We start from the raw sequence: 14,553 nt of genomic DNA, 5'->3' as shown, positions 1-14,553 counted from the left end.
TTGGAGGGACATAAAAAGAGAAAATTGTACGTTTGTAGGAATTTTAAACGCTTCATTTTACCAGATCTGCTGAATTGGTTATTCGTTTTGGAAGCGCACAACAAAGTCAGACCGATGTCACCCGCAATCCTCCAAAATGTCAGCTAAACCTTAAAATCTGCAGCTCCACTTGAACGTTCCTCTTACTGTTGCCATAGCAACCCAACACCGCTTCCAGGAGTTGTTCAGCAACGAGCCGGTGTATGTCACAGCAGCAGTTGATGCAAAGTTGTGGCAGAGCGGGCCTGAGTCACTCGGAAAAGAGTGAACGGAAAGCGGCATCCTCGCCGCTTTCCGAGTGTTCTTATGAAGTTGCAAACTCTGACAGGTGCTAAAATGCCAGGACGGCTCCGGATCGATACTCATCGAAACATAAAAGGTCATAAACCATCTGAAGGATTAAATATTTCAGCAGCAGACAGCAGCAGCCTCCTCCACCGCCTCCCTGACCGCCCCGACTGTGTTCACCAACAGATGCCCATCCACACACCTCCCACGTCTGACCCTTCTGCCCCAAAAGGCTCCAGAAAATGAAACAGCTGCCAATAAAACCCTAGTTTGTGCCAGACACCCCCCCCCCGAACTTCCCCCCTGTCAAATAAATCAGAGGCAGACGCTGCTTTGGATGTGTTTGCAGAGGTGGTGGTTAGCCTTGTTCTTTTTTTTTTGACAGACGAGTTCAGATCTATGACTGTCCCGCCGGCCAGGTCTCCACTGCAGAGTAGCTTTTCTTTGCAGTTTGCGCGTTTACAAAGTGGCTGATACGTCGTCTCATTTGCTTGTTTGTTTGTTAAGATCCCCTTATATTTACAGAAGAATTAAAGAAAACTGTACATTTATTGATAAAAGAAAAAGCAGAGATGTATTTACACTTTTCCTTTACACAACATAATGCAATTATTCTTTCTGCATTCTGCGAACAAATACATATCAATTGTTCACGCAAATACACAAACATATACTCGTAAATCTATATATATGATTCCTACTAAGATATTTTATTAATATTTGTGAATTTATTCAGGTTAGCCGTTCACTTTATGAACCAACATTTGAATGTAACTAACATTTGAAAGAAGGTTTTTATTTGATTAAGCACTTCTACTTGTCTGCATCATATCAGTATCGGTCCACACTAAACCCCAGATATCGGTATCAGAAGTGAAAAACTTGGATCGGTGTATCCTCGTGTCATTCCTTTATACAAAAGGGTTAGTTTGGTGTTGGTTCTGGCTTTAGGTATGACAAAGTTTCCTACAGCTGCATGCATGGTCATATATGTACGATTCTCTACACTCAAGGAAAGTAAAATACTAAAATTGTGGAAATATATTTACTATAATTGCGTCATTTTATACACCCGCGCTCGGACCCAGCTTAATCTGCAGCCGTGTTGGACGTTGATGCAGCAATAAAAGCGTGAAAGGGAAAAAAAAAAAGAAAAAGAAAGTTCTGCTTACCTCTGCAAGGCTGCCAGCCTCCACAGAACTGACTGGGGGTCAGCTAATGGGATTACGTGGGTTGGAAGCCATCATAAATGAAGTCCCGGGTGAGGAGCGGGGAGCCCCGTCTATCCTTTAACCCTCTTTAGAGCCTTGCCTTTCACAGCCAGTCAGACCAAGACTCCTCCAGCTCTGCTGCTGCTGCTGCTGCTGAACCAGTTGTGCTCTGGCTGCTCACTGTGTAAGAGGGATGGCTTTTCACCTTTCTCCCCTTTGACACCAAGAAAAAAATGTGATATTAATAATTTAACTTATCTTTAAAATGTTGGTACTTGACTGACATTTTCAATAGTTAATTGCAGTATCTGTTATTCATATTTGCAAGTAATTACACTGTAATCAAAAACTACATGTGGACAAAGTCAGCATTTTCAGTGTAAACATATTTGTTGCTAAATTATTGAATTGAAGTATAAACTGCACAAAGATATTTGTTGTGGGTTTTTTTTAACTGTCGTTTAGGTTATTGGTGTGAAGTGCTGTACAGCTTTCAAGAGTTTCAGAAACTCCTGATCATTCATGTAACTTCTTTGAAAAATACTCCTTTACAAATGTGGACTATGAATGTTAACATTAGCATTAACATTCTGATGTTAATGCTAATGTTAACATTAGAATGTTAATGTTAGCATTAACATTCTAACATTAACATCGGGGACGTCTTTCCTTGACGCAGCCTTCTTCACAATAAACTTACAATCAGTTAATCATTAATTTAGGAGTACAGTCATATAGAAACTATGTTTTTTCAAACCATATTTTGTTTTTCTAAAAGGTTTTCTTTCAGGAGTTTCCTTCATTCGGCAGATTTCCAGTCTCTGTTGAAGCAGAGCATCCCCACAGCTTGATGCTGCCACCACCGTGTTTGTGTCATTGTGTGTTCAGGCGATTAGTTTAAAAAGTCCCATTTTGGTCTCATCTGACCAGCTGCAATCAGTTGTAGAATGAATTCTACTTTAAACCTTTTACTTTCCAGGCATGTGTATAGCTAATATGCTAGGACTACACACTCCTACGTGTGCTAACGCTAACTCCTTGTGCTTTCTTCGTCCTGCAGAAACGTGAGCTCAGACGGGGCAGAGGCTCGGCGCAGACTGAGGGAATGCGAAGGCCTGGTGGACGCTCTGCTGCATGCGCTGCAGTCTGCCGTTGGGAAGAAAGACATGGACAACAAGGTGAGGAAACGACCCGGCTTCCGCCGCACGCGCCTCAGCCGATGCTACGGCTGTCTCTCCTCTCTCCGCAGTCCGTGGAGAACTGCGTTTGCATCATGAGGAACCTCTCCTATCACGTGCACAAAGAGGTGCCCGGCGCCGAGAGATTCCAGGACCCGTCGGCCCTGCAGGCCCCCGGATCCGCAGGGCCACAGAGGAAAAAGAAGGATGATGCTGGCTGCTTCGGGGGAAAGAAGGCCAAAGGTGAGAAGACGGGAAGGGAAAGAGAGGAATCATAAAGTTTCCTGGAAGGCAAAACTGTTCTCCTCCTGTCCAACAATAATATCTGAAATTAACCAGCTGATGAAAAATGGCAACCAAACAGTGACCTCAGACTGACTATCAGTCCAGAGATCAAGCCCATTCCACATGTACAGTTTTATACTGTAATCATTTATCCACATGTCTATAAACACACTGAGTATTTACATGTTAGAGTAGATGTGGCCTTCTGGCCCTTTGAGCAGTCTGTGTAAAAATCCTAAAATCCAACAGGTGTTTCTGCAAGCAAATCAAAGAAAAAAGGGGCTCCTTTATTTTGAAAAGCTGGTCTTTGTTTCTATGGCAACTGATTTCAACACCTATGTTGCCATTCTTGTACAGTCCGCTGATGTAAGCGGGCTTCACTCCAATAAATATGAGATACACTTTGAAATTTCAGTTAATGCTGAAAAAAACTGCATTAGAATATCAATTTGGAGAAGACAGACATTATTATTCATATTGTGGATATTTTTACATTTAAAGGGATTCAAACATAAAGTGCTTTTTCTTATTTTGTAAAGAAAATAATGAATTGCAGTGTCTCCCTTGTTTGTGACATTTGTTTTTGTTAGAGAATAAATATAAAGTCCTGCTGTCAGTTTGCCAGGTCACATTTTATTTTCAGTTTGCAGAAGATAAAAATGATGTTGTCAGGAATGGAATTGGAAAAAGAAGATCTGGCCTTCAACAGCAGACACAGTTCCAAGGGAGAAATAATTGTTAGCATGCTCTGTGAGAACAGCGTGAACATGCAGTGGTTTCTGTAGAGCTGAAATGAATGTAGACTAGATCTAACCACAGTGTCACATAGAGATTGAAGTCCAGATCTGTGGTCGTTCACATTTCCAGGCTCTTATTCCCACACAGCCTCTCTGATAGACACTTTTTCACACTCTGACATTCGATGCCACTTTTAAACATATTCCCTCTTTGACTTTCTCCCTTCCCTCATAGTGGAATCTGTTTTTTGCCTATTAGTGTATTGTCACCAAATTCTCCGTGTAACACCGTTCTCATTCCTCCCGCGCACACAGAAACACACCCTTTCTTAACCGTCTATTACAGCCTTCACCTTCAGGAAATAATGAATTATTTTTGTGCTGACGTGTGTAACACTGCACCTCCTTGACACACACATACTCACGCACGCGGGTCTTTTTTTTTTTTTCACCATGCCTATTCTCTCTTCTCCCTGCTTTGTGTTTTTTGGCATTGCTGCTGCTTCCTTGGATATCTGTAGAGGAATGGTTTAATCAAGGTGAGTGCCCTCCCCTCCCATTCTCTCCTCCCTCTCAGCTCTCCTCCTCATCTTCATCCCTCCTCCTCTCCGTCTTCTCCCTCGCCTCCCCCTGGCTGTAGAGTGCAGTTAGAAATAGTTTTGGGTGTCCTCCAGAAGACCCTGAGAAACTTCCAAGGATTTCAGAAAATTGTAGTATTCATTCCATGTGCATTCCCTTGCCATAGCTAACAACCCCAGCTCAGAGTCAAATGTTTTTTTGTTGATATTTTAAACTTCAGAGCTAAAGTCTCTGATTTATATCCTAGAATGTTGTATATCATTCTAGGATATAAAGAATGATTTATATCCTAGATGAAAGGTTTGAGAAAGGTTTAGCAAATGCTCTCTAAAGTGTTTCTCATTTAGTTTAGCTGCTAAACTGGGCTTTATAAAAACATAATTATGAACCTTATTGCCACTGGTTTGTAGTTGTGCAGTTGTGAATGTTGAAACTTCACTTGATGTGAGCCAGCGCTGGGTAGATATGGAAAAAAACTCCTGCAGCAATAAAAGCTGCAGCTAACTTTTTTTTTTTTTTTAGCAATCAAGTATTCTATTCATTATTCTGATGATCAATTAATTAGATAAAACAATTGCTACAATCTGCCGATTTTTCATTTAAGCATGTAAAGCTTTTTTTTAATATAATAGAAATGCATAAAAAGTTTCCAAAAACAAATTAGTTCATTGCCTAAAATCCAATATCCACTTAATAATTTGTACCAATGGATACATTTGAAGAAAAAAAAAAAAGCTTCTAATATCAGTATGTGAAAAGTTCAGCTGTTAACATCAATACAGTGCAGGGCTGACCTGCTGGTAGTTATTATTTTATTTTGTTTCATTTTATTTGTTAACTTTTTTTCAGAGTTTGAACCAGGTGAAGCTAAAACTGTCCCTGGAGGAGTAGTGAGTAGAACATCTTTACAGACAAGGAAGAGATTTTTGTTCAATGCAAAAATGCTTATATATTTTTGTGCAGTTTTTGCGTTATCACTTCTCTTTTGTTATTTCAGCAAATGGCCTTTTTTAGAGTCTATATTAAAGATGAATAGATGTCAAAGCGTCATTGATCATTACCATTATTGATTTATCACGATTAATCCAATTGCTGCAAACTTAATTAGAACAATTTCTTTTAATATCAGCTGATATCAATATATATCACAATACAAAACAAATCTCTATTTTTGTCACTCTTTCATGTTTCCTTCGTGTAGCTCACTTTAAATATTGCTTTTGAAAGACTAAGCTATGAAATAGAAATAAGCATGCACTGGACATAATGCGCATAATGCTTTTTTGTTTTGTTTTTTGTTGAACTTCATATCTCCACAACTGTTCTGGCTCTTCTTGTCAACAATGTCATTTGCTGTGTCTTCTTCTCTTCTTGAGTCATGTCCTACCTGTTAAGTAATGCTCACACCGTTAGCCGTTAGCGTGTCTGGCAGCTCCTGTTCCTTCTGCGTCCGTCTAACTTTGCATTGCTCTATTTCAGCCGCATGACCGGTCCAGCTCGGAGCAACTCTTCTTATCACTGGCTGTTCGTCTTTCCTACATGTGTATTGAGGACAAATTACTTTGAAATTTATGTATCGTTTTATGGCGAATGTTTATTGTGCTGCTCTTGCAGTCTTATTTGATGTGATATTTGGGGTTTTCTGAGCAACATAACACAAGATATACACGAGTCCTGAAAGATTAAAGTGAAACTACACTGCTTTGAGAAAATATTCATTCCCGATTTAACTTTCCCAACGACAAACTTTCCTGTCTCCATCCACTGCTGCTGTGTAGCATGGTGTTGGCAGCATTATGCTCTGGAGATGAACTAAAGAAGTTAGAGAAGATTTGTTGGAGGCTTCCCTCAGCGAGACATCCCTTACCTTATAACCAGAGCTAGAATGGACTATAACTGCTTTGTCGCCATCTAGAGGTTGGAACTATGCCCACATTTCAATATCCTTAAAAAACTTGCACACAAAATACAGCTGTGAAGCAGATTCTCAATTTAGAATCCGCTATTCAGCAAAATCTGTTTTTATGTAATTGTACATGGAAAGAAATTACATGTAGAAATATTTAAAAACCCATGAATTTCTTTCCAATTCAAAAAAATGCACTACATAAAAAAAAAAAAAAAATCCCATTGGAATTTGTATGTAAACAAAGTTCATTTCAACATCTGCAATTTGTTGCCAAATTCTTGAACAAATAGATCAACAACATAGATTGTTGTTTTTAGTTGTATTTGTTTGCGGACGTTGCTTGTGCGTCAGGTTAACAACTGTGTATGAAAGTGGTTTCGTTTCGGTTTTATTTATTTATCTTTTTTGGGTTCATGACCATAAATGCTGTCTATGTGCTTCTTAAATCCAAACACTCTTGTTTCTACGTAGGTGACTGTGTTCCCATCAGCTGCAGCCCAGGGTTAATTTATGTTTAGTTTAATTTGGACTTTTTCCAACTTGTAACTCATCCCCATGTTGTTATGTCTTTTAGAAGTCCATCATAGAAAAATACATTTTGGGTCCAACTGGCCCATTAATACTGATGTCAACTTTCCAAACCCGTGTTTGTCTCTCATTTGTTACATCATCCTTAGAAATTCACGTTTCTGCTGGTTACATCTTCTTCTCTCCTTGTTCGTCCCATGCAGGCAGAAAGAATGGTGAAAATGACAAAAACTACGACACTTTGGATCTACCTAAACGTACAGAGCCTTCCAAAGGTAAGTGCGTTCCTCTGTTAACGGAGACTGGAAAAAGAGCAAATCAACAGTTAGGAGGCAACACGGGTGATTAGTAGTATGGGAAGCTCTTGATAGAAAAAATAGTTGTTTTAGTTCACTGCCATTTTTGTGTCACCAGTGCTGATTATTTATCAATTATTACAAAACTTATATGACTTGGCTGCAGCAGAAGAAGAGGATCTTTATTTCAGAGTGAGCTCTAGAAGTCTGATTGATTTAATCGTTCAAACTGTAATGTGTATTTGACCATTGGGATTGAAGTTGAAAATTAGCCTCCTCTTAAGATACGAATCAATGATTTAATTGTTGTTGAGGAAAAAAAATAATAGACACTTTTATGAGCACAAGCTTACAGATATTCTCATCTCGACTTAAAGCTTTACAAGAAAACAAATTCCTTCTCTCCTCATTCCTCCCAGATGATAAAGGCCTCTGTCTACTTTGTCAGTATGAGTACATCTGATTGTCCATCTTTACCCTATTTACAGACGTGTTAAGCATTTCCTGCTGAGTTAGGAGCCAAGCCACTTCCAGAGTTTTCCTGGAGTCTTCACTGTTTGACTCCAGTAACATAGAAATACCACTAATTCCCTTTTTAGATACTCTCTAACCATAGTGGCCATCGTTGCATTTTGAGTATAGAGCGGGAACACCGCCTGAACTGTGGAGTACGGTAGTGGCACCATCATGTTGCGGGGCTTTTTTGGACCAGGAGGAACTGGTGCACTTCATTACATAGATGCCACAATGAGGAAGGAAAATTATGTGAAAATATTGAAGCAACATCTAATGGACAATGACCCTAAGCTTTACAGTCAAAGTGGCTTAAAGACTTTTAGTGTGGTTATCATAAAACCCCAATGATCTGAAAAGGTATGTAAACTTTTCATTCCTAAGATACGAGCAAATGAATCTGTGAGATTCAATAGAAAAACATTTCTTGGCATTATGTCAATCAACCTCTTATGATAACTGCTGACCAGCTTTCCGTACGCTTCCAATATTTTTACATTATTTTAAAATAAAATTATAAAAATGTAAACAACCCTGACGGTCCATTTCATGACTGTCATAGAACAGAGTGTCTTCAGTCAGAAGCTCCTCCAAATTTGTTGTAACACAGACTGCTTCAGGAGCTCCTTCCAACCCACAGCCATCAGCGCCACAATAATTCTTTAATTAAATGAGCTACAACAACATTTATTCTCCCTTTGGGATCAATGAAGTACTTTTGAATTGAATGGAATATCTTTGACGATTAATTTTTCTTGACTCAGAGTCATCGAGTTTGGAATGCCTCCCCTCCGTCTCTCTCCAAAAACAATCAGATTCAGGTCAGGACATTAACTGGGCCACTTGAAAACTTCAATGTCACTTTCAGGCAGAAGAAACTCAATTTAAAACAACTTGAAACCAACATTTACCGGCTTAGCTGTTTAAAAAGCACAGTAGTAACAATATTTTCTAAGTATTAATGGCTCTAGGCACAAACAGACATCAAGTAGACTCCCAGTGTGTTAGCCGACTGTGTGTGTGGATGTGTGTGAGTGAAGGATGTCACCCTGTGTGAAGGTGTGGGTGAGAGAAGCCACCCATATCTCTTCTTCTGTCTGTAGAATTCGCCTGCACTCCTCAAACACTTCGGCGAAGTCTATATCACTTCCTTTTGGAGCCATAATTACCTACATTAACACAGCAAAGAGGGCTCTCTTTAACTCTCTTTAACTAGATCACCGCTAATTGCCGTTCTTTTCAAAGTTTTTTTTTTTATCACTCCTTAAATAAGGGATAAGAGATGAGCTCCAAGGATGATAATTGATACTTTGTCTGCTGGCTGGGGTTTATGGACGAAAGCCAAGCTGAGGCGCCATAGCTGAGGCATGGGTTGCATTTATCTTTGACGCCGTGGAAGCAATACCCTCTCTGCGTTTGGATGGCGGTTACCTTTACAGGCAGGTCTAAATGTCAGCCACAGCTTTTTGTTGTAAACAGCGAGTCATATACTTTCTCACCTGCAGACAGAAAAATCGGTTTAGTTTGATGTTTATTAGGTGGACATGCATAGCAACAACTAGGTACATAAGCTTAATAACCAGAGCCAAATCCACATTAACCTTTGGAACACTTTTTTTTTTTTCCCCTTTCTCCTCTCTGCTGCTGATTCAAATGTGCTCAGTGATGAAAAGACTGCAAAAGCATTCAGGGGAACCTTGCTTGTTTGTTTTGTTTTATTTGGGTTTTTTTTCCCTCTCTGTGTGGTTCAGGCTCCTACTTTCCTCACTGCTTCCACCAGTCAGCTGTGAGGATTTCGCAGGGGCAGCTGCTCTCATTTTGTGCCGATGGCTAATGGAGATATGGGAGATTACATGTGTATCCCAGTCCTGATGTGTTAGATAGAGGGAGGTCAGTGCACGGAGCAGACTGGATGTGGCAGTGGCCAGTGATTAATCTTGATGTGTGTGTGTGTTGAAGGAGAAGGAAAAAGCACAATATATGGACATGAACATTAATATTCTAATTTTTTTTTTTTTTTTTTTTCAATTTTTTTTTCTAACCCAGCATCATCAGCAGATTTTTTTAATCATCTTGCTGTCAGAATAGAAAAACATTTGTATTTCAATTCGTCCCTTCGTAACCGTGGAAGCAAGGTGTCGTTTTTACAACTGAGAGTGGCTGATTAGCATCTCAGAAGCTCAAATGCAACCCCCAAACCTCAGGGTAACTATAAAGGAAGCTCCACAGATGCAGGAGGAGGAAGTTCAAATCACCTCTTCCATCCATCATTCTGGGATAAGGATTATATTGCTGACTCCAACGTCTCTCTTTTGTCATGTTTCTAATTGCATAGCCAGGCAGTGACTTAAAGAGGAGTGGCAAAAGCAAATGAGGCGGATTAGCAGCGCTGATGGTGTCATCCAGAACATGTTGTTATGAAATATCGTCTTTGCTGCCTGGATATTGATCAATTAGTTTTCCATTCAGTCAGAAGCCTCTTCAGATTTGTTGCAAGACTGACTGCTACCATCATCACCATCCACAATAACTCTTTGGAGATACTTGGATGACATAAATGATATCATTTAATTTCCTTTGGGGATAAATGAAGTACTTTTTATTTGAATTGAGTCCATTCATTGTGCTATAAAGAAATAAAAACTTTAAACTCATAGGAAACTTGTGAATCTGAACTTCAAAAATCGCCCAAAAAACAGAATGAAAGCTCTGGATATTGGAGTCTGGAAAGATGGGGGACTGCAGCAAATGTGTAGAAATCCTATTATGGAGAAAAGACAATCAAGAGGAATATGAGAAAAGTTATCCGTAATGGCCAGTAATTAGTCCAGGATGATTTTCATTTGGGACAATGAAATCGACATATATCTACACTGAGCTATATTTAGATGCATTTCATTTTTATGTTTCCACAAACAAACAAAAAAAAGGCTGGTAGTTAATGATAGAACTATTCAAGGCAAATATTGTTGAGTATTGATTCCTTTTCACCATGAAAATAATCCAAAAAGATTTTAAATTGTTTTGTATTTTATTTGCAAATGGATATTTTGGTCTTACCTTACCCCAGTCCCTGTGTTGCTTTCACCATTCTTTAATTATTATTGTTTAATTATTTAGTTTCCCTTTGGGATCAGTCAGATTTTTTCAAACTAAATTGAATTTGTTTTTAGAGCAATAGAGAGCGATCGCAGGTGGCTAAAGTGCAGAATCAGAGAGACCCGGGGAGATTGAATGGATATTTTTCTTTTCTTTCATGCTGGCCTGGATTCTGAGAAAGTGAAACTAACAGCGAAACCAAAGTAATTAGCTGCTAAAAAGAGCAGTTTGTGTGGCAGGGACTGAAATTGTAAAATACTTTTCCATCACTTCATTGAAACCACACAATTTAACTTTCAGATTAATAAAAAAAAAAAATCACTGGAACCAGTAGAGAAAGAAAAATGAAAGTCGAATGTTTCACGTGTAAAAACTCGCCTTTCACGGAGGCCTTGACTCCTTTCTTTGCAGAAAAATAAACTCCTGTTAAACATTGTTTTTTTTTCTTTCTTTTTTTTTTTTTTTTTGTCTTCCTCCTGAGTTGTGTCCCAGACTGAAGGGAGGTGCACAGAATACCGAATTAGCTGTTTGTTGCGCTGGAAGGAACTCTGTGCATCTCAGATTAATTAGCCTTCGCCTGTTTTTCGCTGAGGCCATCTCTGCCTTTCCACACTCCTCTGGCCTCTCTCGTGCTCGTGTCGCTCCGCCGTGCTGCCACGGCTGAGTGCAGATGAGGGAAAAGTGCCTTGCATCTTCTCCGAGTGTGTGGGTGTGTGTTCTCAACGAGCCGCAGCAAACGCACCGAATGAAAACAAGTGTTTACTTCTCTGTGGAAGTGAAATGAGGATCCTTTGAAATTAAAAGAGCAGGAAAGCTGGGATCCTTGTGGGCGTAAAAACTGACAGGTCATTTTCTGGGGTTGTTTTCGGTTTGGCTACAATAACCTAATCACGGGCGGCGTCTCGTGTGCCGTGAGTAATTTTGCTCTGGCAGTTTCTTGTGCACCTAAATTCCAACATTGTCAGTTCAATAAAAAGAAGCTAATTAATATTTTCACTGAAGTCGACAACATAAAAAAGATAACAGAAAGCAGACTAAGTGGTGCATGGCACATCAATGAAGCCCAAAGAATTTGTAAAAACTGAATTTGGTCTGCCCTGTCCGGGTTGTACCCCGACTCTTGTCCAAGAAATGTGTCAAGAAATTTCTCCTTAGGATCAATATATGACTTCCTGTTTTCCTGCGGGATAAATGTAATGTGACACAGAGGTCCTTTTCTCTTGCCACTAACCCAGAGGAGGACAAACATTTATCTTGTCAAGACGAACAGGAAGGTAAGGGAGCTCAGGAACTCACTAGCCTATTGAAGAACCAGATCTTAACCATTGTCCACAATATTCATGACAAGTGTTTGTAGGGCTATTATTAGCCTATTCTGTCCTTCCATCACAAACATAAATATTTCAACTTTACTAAATTCTAAATTGAGAATTTAGTAAAATTCTAAATTTTACTAGAGTAGCTGATTAGCATCTCACAGATGCAGGAGGAGGAAGTTCAAATCACTTTCCACACTCCAATGCAAACATTTTTTCCCAATTTTTGCATTGGAAAAAATGAGGCGTCTAACCTTAAAAAGCTCACGTAAAGACATAACTTTATTTCTTGCTGTCCTACACATACATGTTGCCAACCTCTTTGTCCAATGGGTCTCTTTCTTTTCCTCATTAATCAGACACAGTTGACTAAAAGGGGCACTTAATGGTGTAACGCTTTGCTTGTTTGCCCTCTTGCACTCCCTGTTTGCCAGCTTGAAGGACAGAGGGCAGAGTAGAGCCGTTGATCTGTCATATCGTAAATGAACAAGTTCAAATGACGGAGGCATTTGATAAGAGACCTTTCCAAAAATTCATTGCGAGATGTTTTTTTTTTTGCCAACTCTGAGCCACAGAAGGCCAGAGCTAAGATTCGCTGAAGAGAGATTTATTTATAGATGTATTAATAGATTATAGATTATTTATAGATTGGGTTAGAAGCACCTCGGCATCCAGGCAGAAGATCTGGAAGAGCTCCCTCTAGTTCTCCTTTCATCCAAAAGATTATTTTGCTCACAATTCACAAAACTGCAACATCCACTGAGATGACTTCTCTGTTGCCTAGAAGCCAGGTATTCAATTTGTATTGTTGTTTGACAAACTAGACAGCAGCGCTATGTGTTTGAAGCATTGTATAACCCTGTCCAATATCGGCCTACCGACTCTGTGTTTGCACAAATGCCAGAGCATCTTTCTCTTAAAAAAGGGAGCTTTACTCTTATTGTTTGGGTTGGTACAAATAAGCAACCTTCTTCTTGTTTGCACTGTGGCATTGCTTCTTTATCATTGGTCGAGAGCGGCAGCAGACAGTCGTCCCAATGATTTTGTTACTATGTTTGCAGAGAGCAAATACGGTGAAACGGGTTCATTTTCCAGCACTAAGCGTCTTCTGTAGCGACTGCGGTCCCAGAACTCCTACAGGCTGGAGTCTTTATCTTCTTCTGTTTCTGCTTTGTTCCCAAACTCAAAGCAGAACTCTGGATTTTAAACTCGCAAGTGGCGCATGTCGCATAAAACCTTTCCTTCCTGTGGAATCTAACACCCGCGTAGTGAGTGCTGACTCCAGCATTCACCGTGCTGAATTCACACGACTACCTGCCAACCCGTCGTCCGCCGTGGTTAATAACTTGCCCTTTCACGTCCTAAATGAATTCGGTTGTTGCTCACCTCCTTCCCTCCACCTCCTCTTCCTCGCTGGCTCCTGCCACATTTTGCAGAGAGGTGGTACTCTGAGCGAAGGTGGAAACCTCCTGATCCCTTGACCCAGTCACACTGAGGTCCAAGGCAGTGACAAAAGGCATCTGCACAGGCGTATAAGCTTACACTGGCACACGCTGCTGCACAATAGCACCGTGCTTCTCACCCTGGCCTCCTTTGCTATTTTGACACATAGCATCCATCCACATAGCGTTGGTTCCAGACTGTCTGGCTCCTTACATCGCTTACTTTATCTGTATTGCGTCTTTTATTGCAGTTACCCAGGCATTGCACGTTTCTTTTGCCAAATATTTAATGGGTTGTGTGGTATTTTTGCTCTGGATGCTATCATGACCAGAAGCTAAACCTCTCCCCGGCTCTTAAAGAGAAAGGAGGTCAGTGAATCATGAAGAATCATAAATGACTTACAGGTTTCCCATGATACACCAACAGCAAGATGAGTCAACATAAAGTGGGATACACACAGACAGCAGCCAAAGAAAGTGCTTTATCTCATGGGTGTATAAAAAAAACAAACACACTAAACAACATCCATTTGTTATATTCCTATTAAACAAAACTTTACACACAGAAAAAGAGGAAAAGTTTAATGCACCTTTATAGCACTCCATTTGTGCCTTTTGAGCCCAGTGATGAAAAGAAGTAATTATAAAGCAAGAAGCAAACAGCAAAATGTGAGAACTTGACTTAGGCGGGACCACCTTTGTGTTTGTTGTTATAGCGGTTTGCATAACAATGCTGTTCCTGGGAGGGCTCCTCAAAAGCTGCTCCAGACATCATTAGCGGAGACGCATCATCACAGCATTTCTCCACCTGCTTTTTTATTTTCTCGTTGTTTCAGTGCGCAATACACCCAACCGCAATGCTCCAGCCCACTGCAGCATTTATTTATTTCATCTGCCCTCGCCCTCAAAACTTCACTCTCTCCCACTCCCATCCTCCTGTTTCCCTCAGTGAATTAGAAAATGATGCTGGGATTTCCCAGGAGCCCGCAACATCAATCTTTTAACTGATTATCCTCGTCGTTTGCCGCTCCCGTCTCGCTGGACCCGAGAAGTTGGAGGAAAGTGATAATTGCAACAAACATGATTTCGGGGAATTACAAAAAAAAAGAAAAAAAAGCTGCAAGTCTTAGTTT

General features: G+C 40.1%; 1 protein-coding gene across 4 annotated transcripts in view; it reads left to right on the top strand.

The window, feature by feature from the left end:
• The window catches only part of arvcfb (ARVCF delta catenin family member b), a 204,569-nt gene that overhangs the window by 164,917 nt on the left and 25,099 nt on the right, over positions 1 to 14,553 (top strand). For 3 of the 4 annotated variants that reach the window (XM_055050921.1, XM_055050922.1, XM_055050924.1), the window contains 4 exons: positions 2,599 to 2,716; positions 2,788 to 2,959; positions 4,260 to 4,277; positions 6,958 to 7,029. In XM_055050921.1, the coding sequence (XP_054906896.1) occupies positions 2,599 to 2,716; positions 2,788 to 2,959; positions 4,260 to 4,277; positions 6,958 to 7,029 (380 nt within the window). The remainder of the gene's footprint in view (positions 1 to 2,598; positions 2,717 to 2,787; positions 2,960 to 4,259; positions 4,278 to 6,957; positions 7,030 to 14,553) is intronic. The other variant, XM_055050923.1, reaches the window with a different exon arrangement.

Source organism: Poeciliopsis prolifica, unplaced genomic scaffold, assembly GCF_027474105.1.
Source record: "Poeciliopsis prolifica strain line A6 unplaced genomic scaffold, Auburn_PproV2 SCAFFOLD031, whole genome shotgun sequence".
Classification (NCBI taxonomy): Eukaryota; Metazoa; Chordata; class Actinopteri; order Cyprinodontiformes; family Poeciliidae; genus Poeciliopsis; species Poeciliopsis prolifica.
The sequence above is the reverse complement of the archived record's forward strand: the minus strand, read 5'-3'. Positions and strand labels throughout refer to the sequence as shown.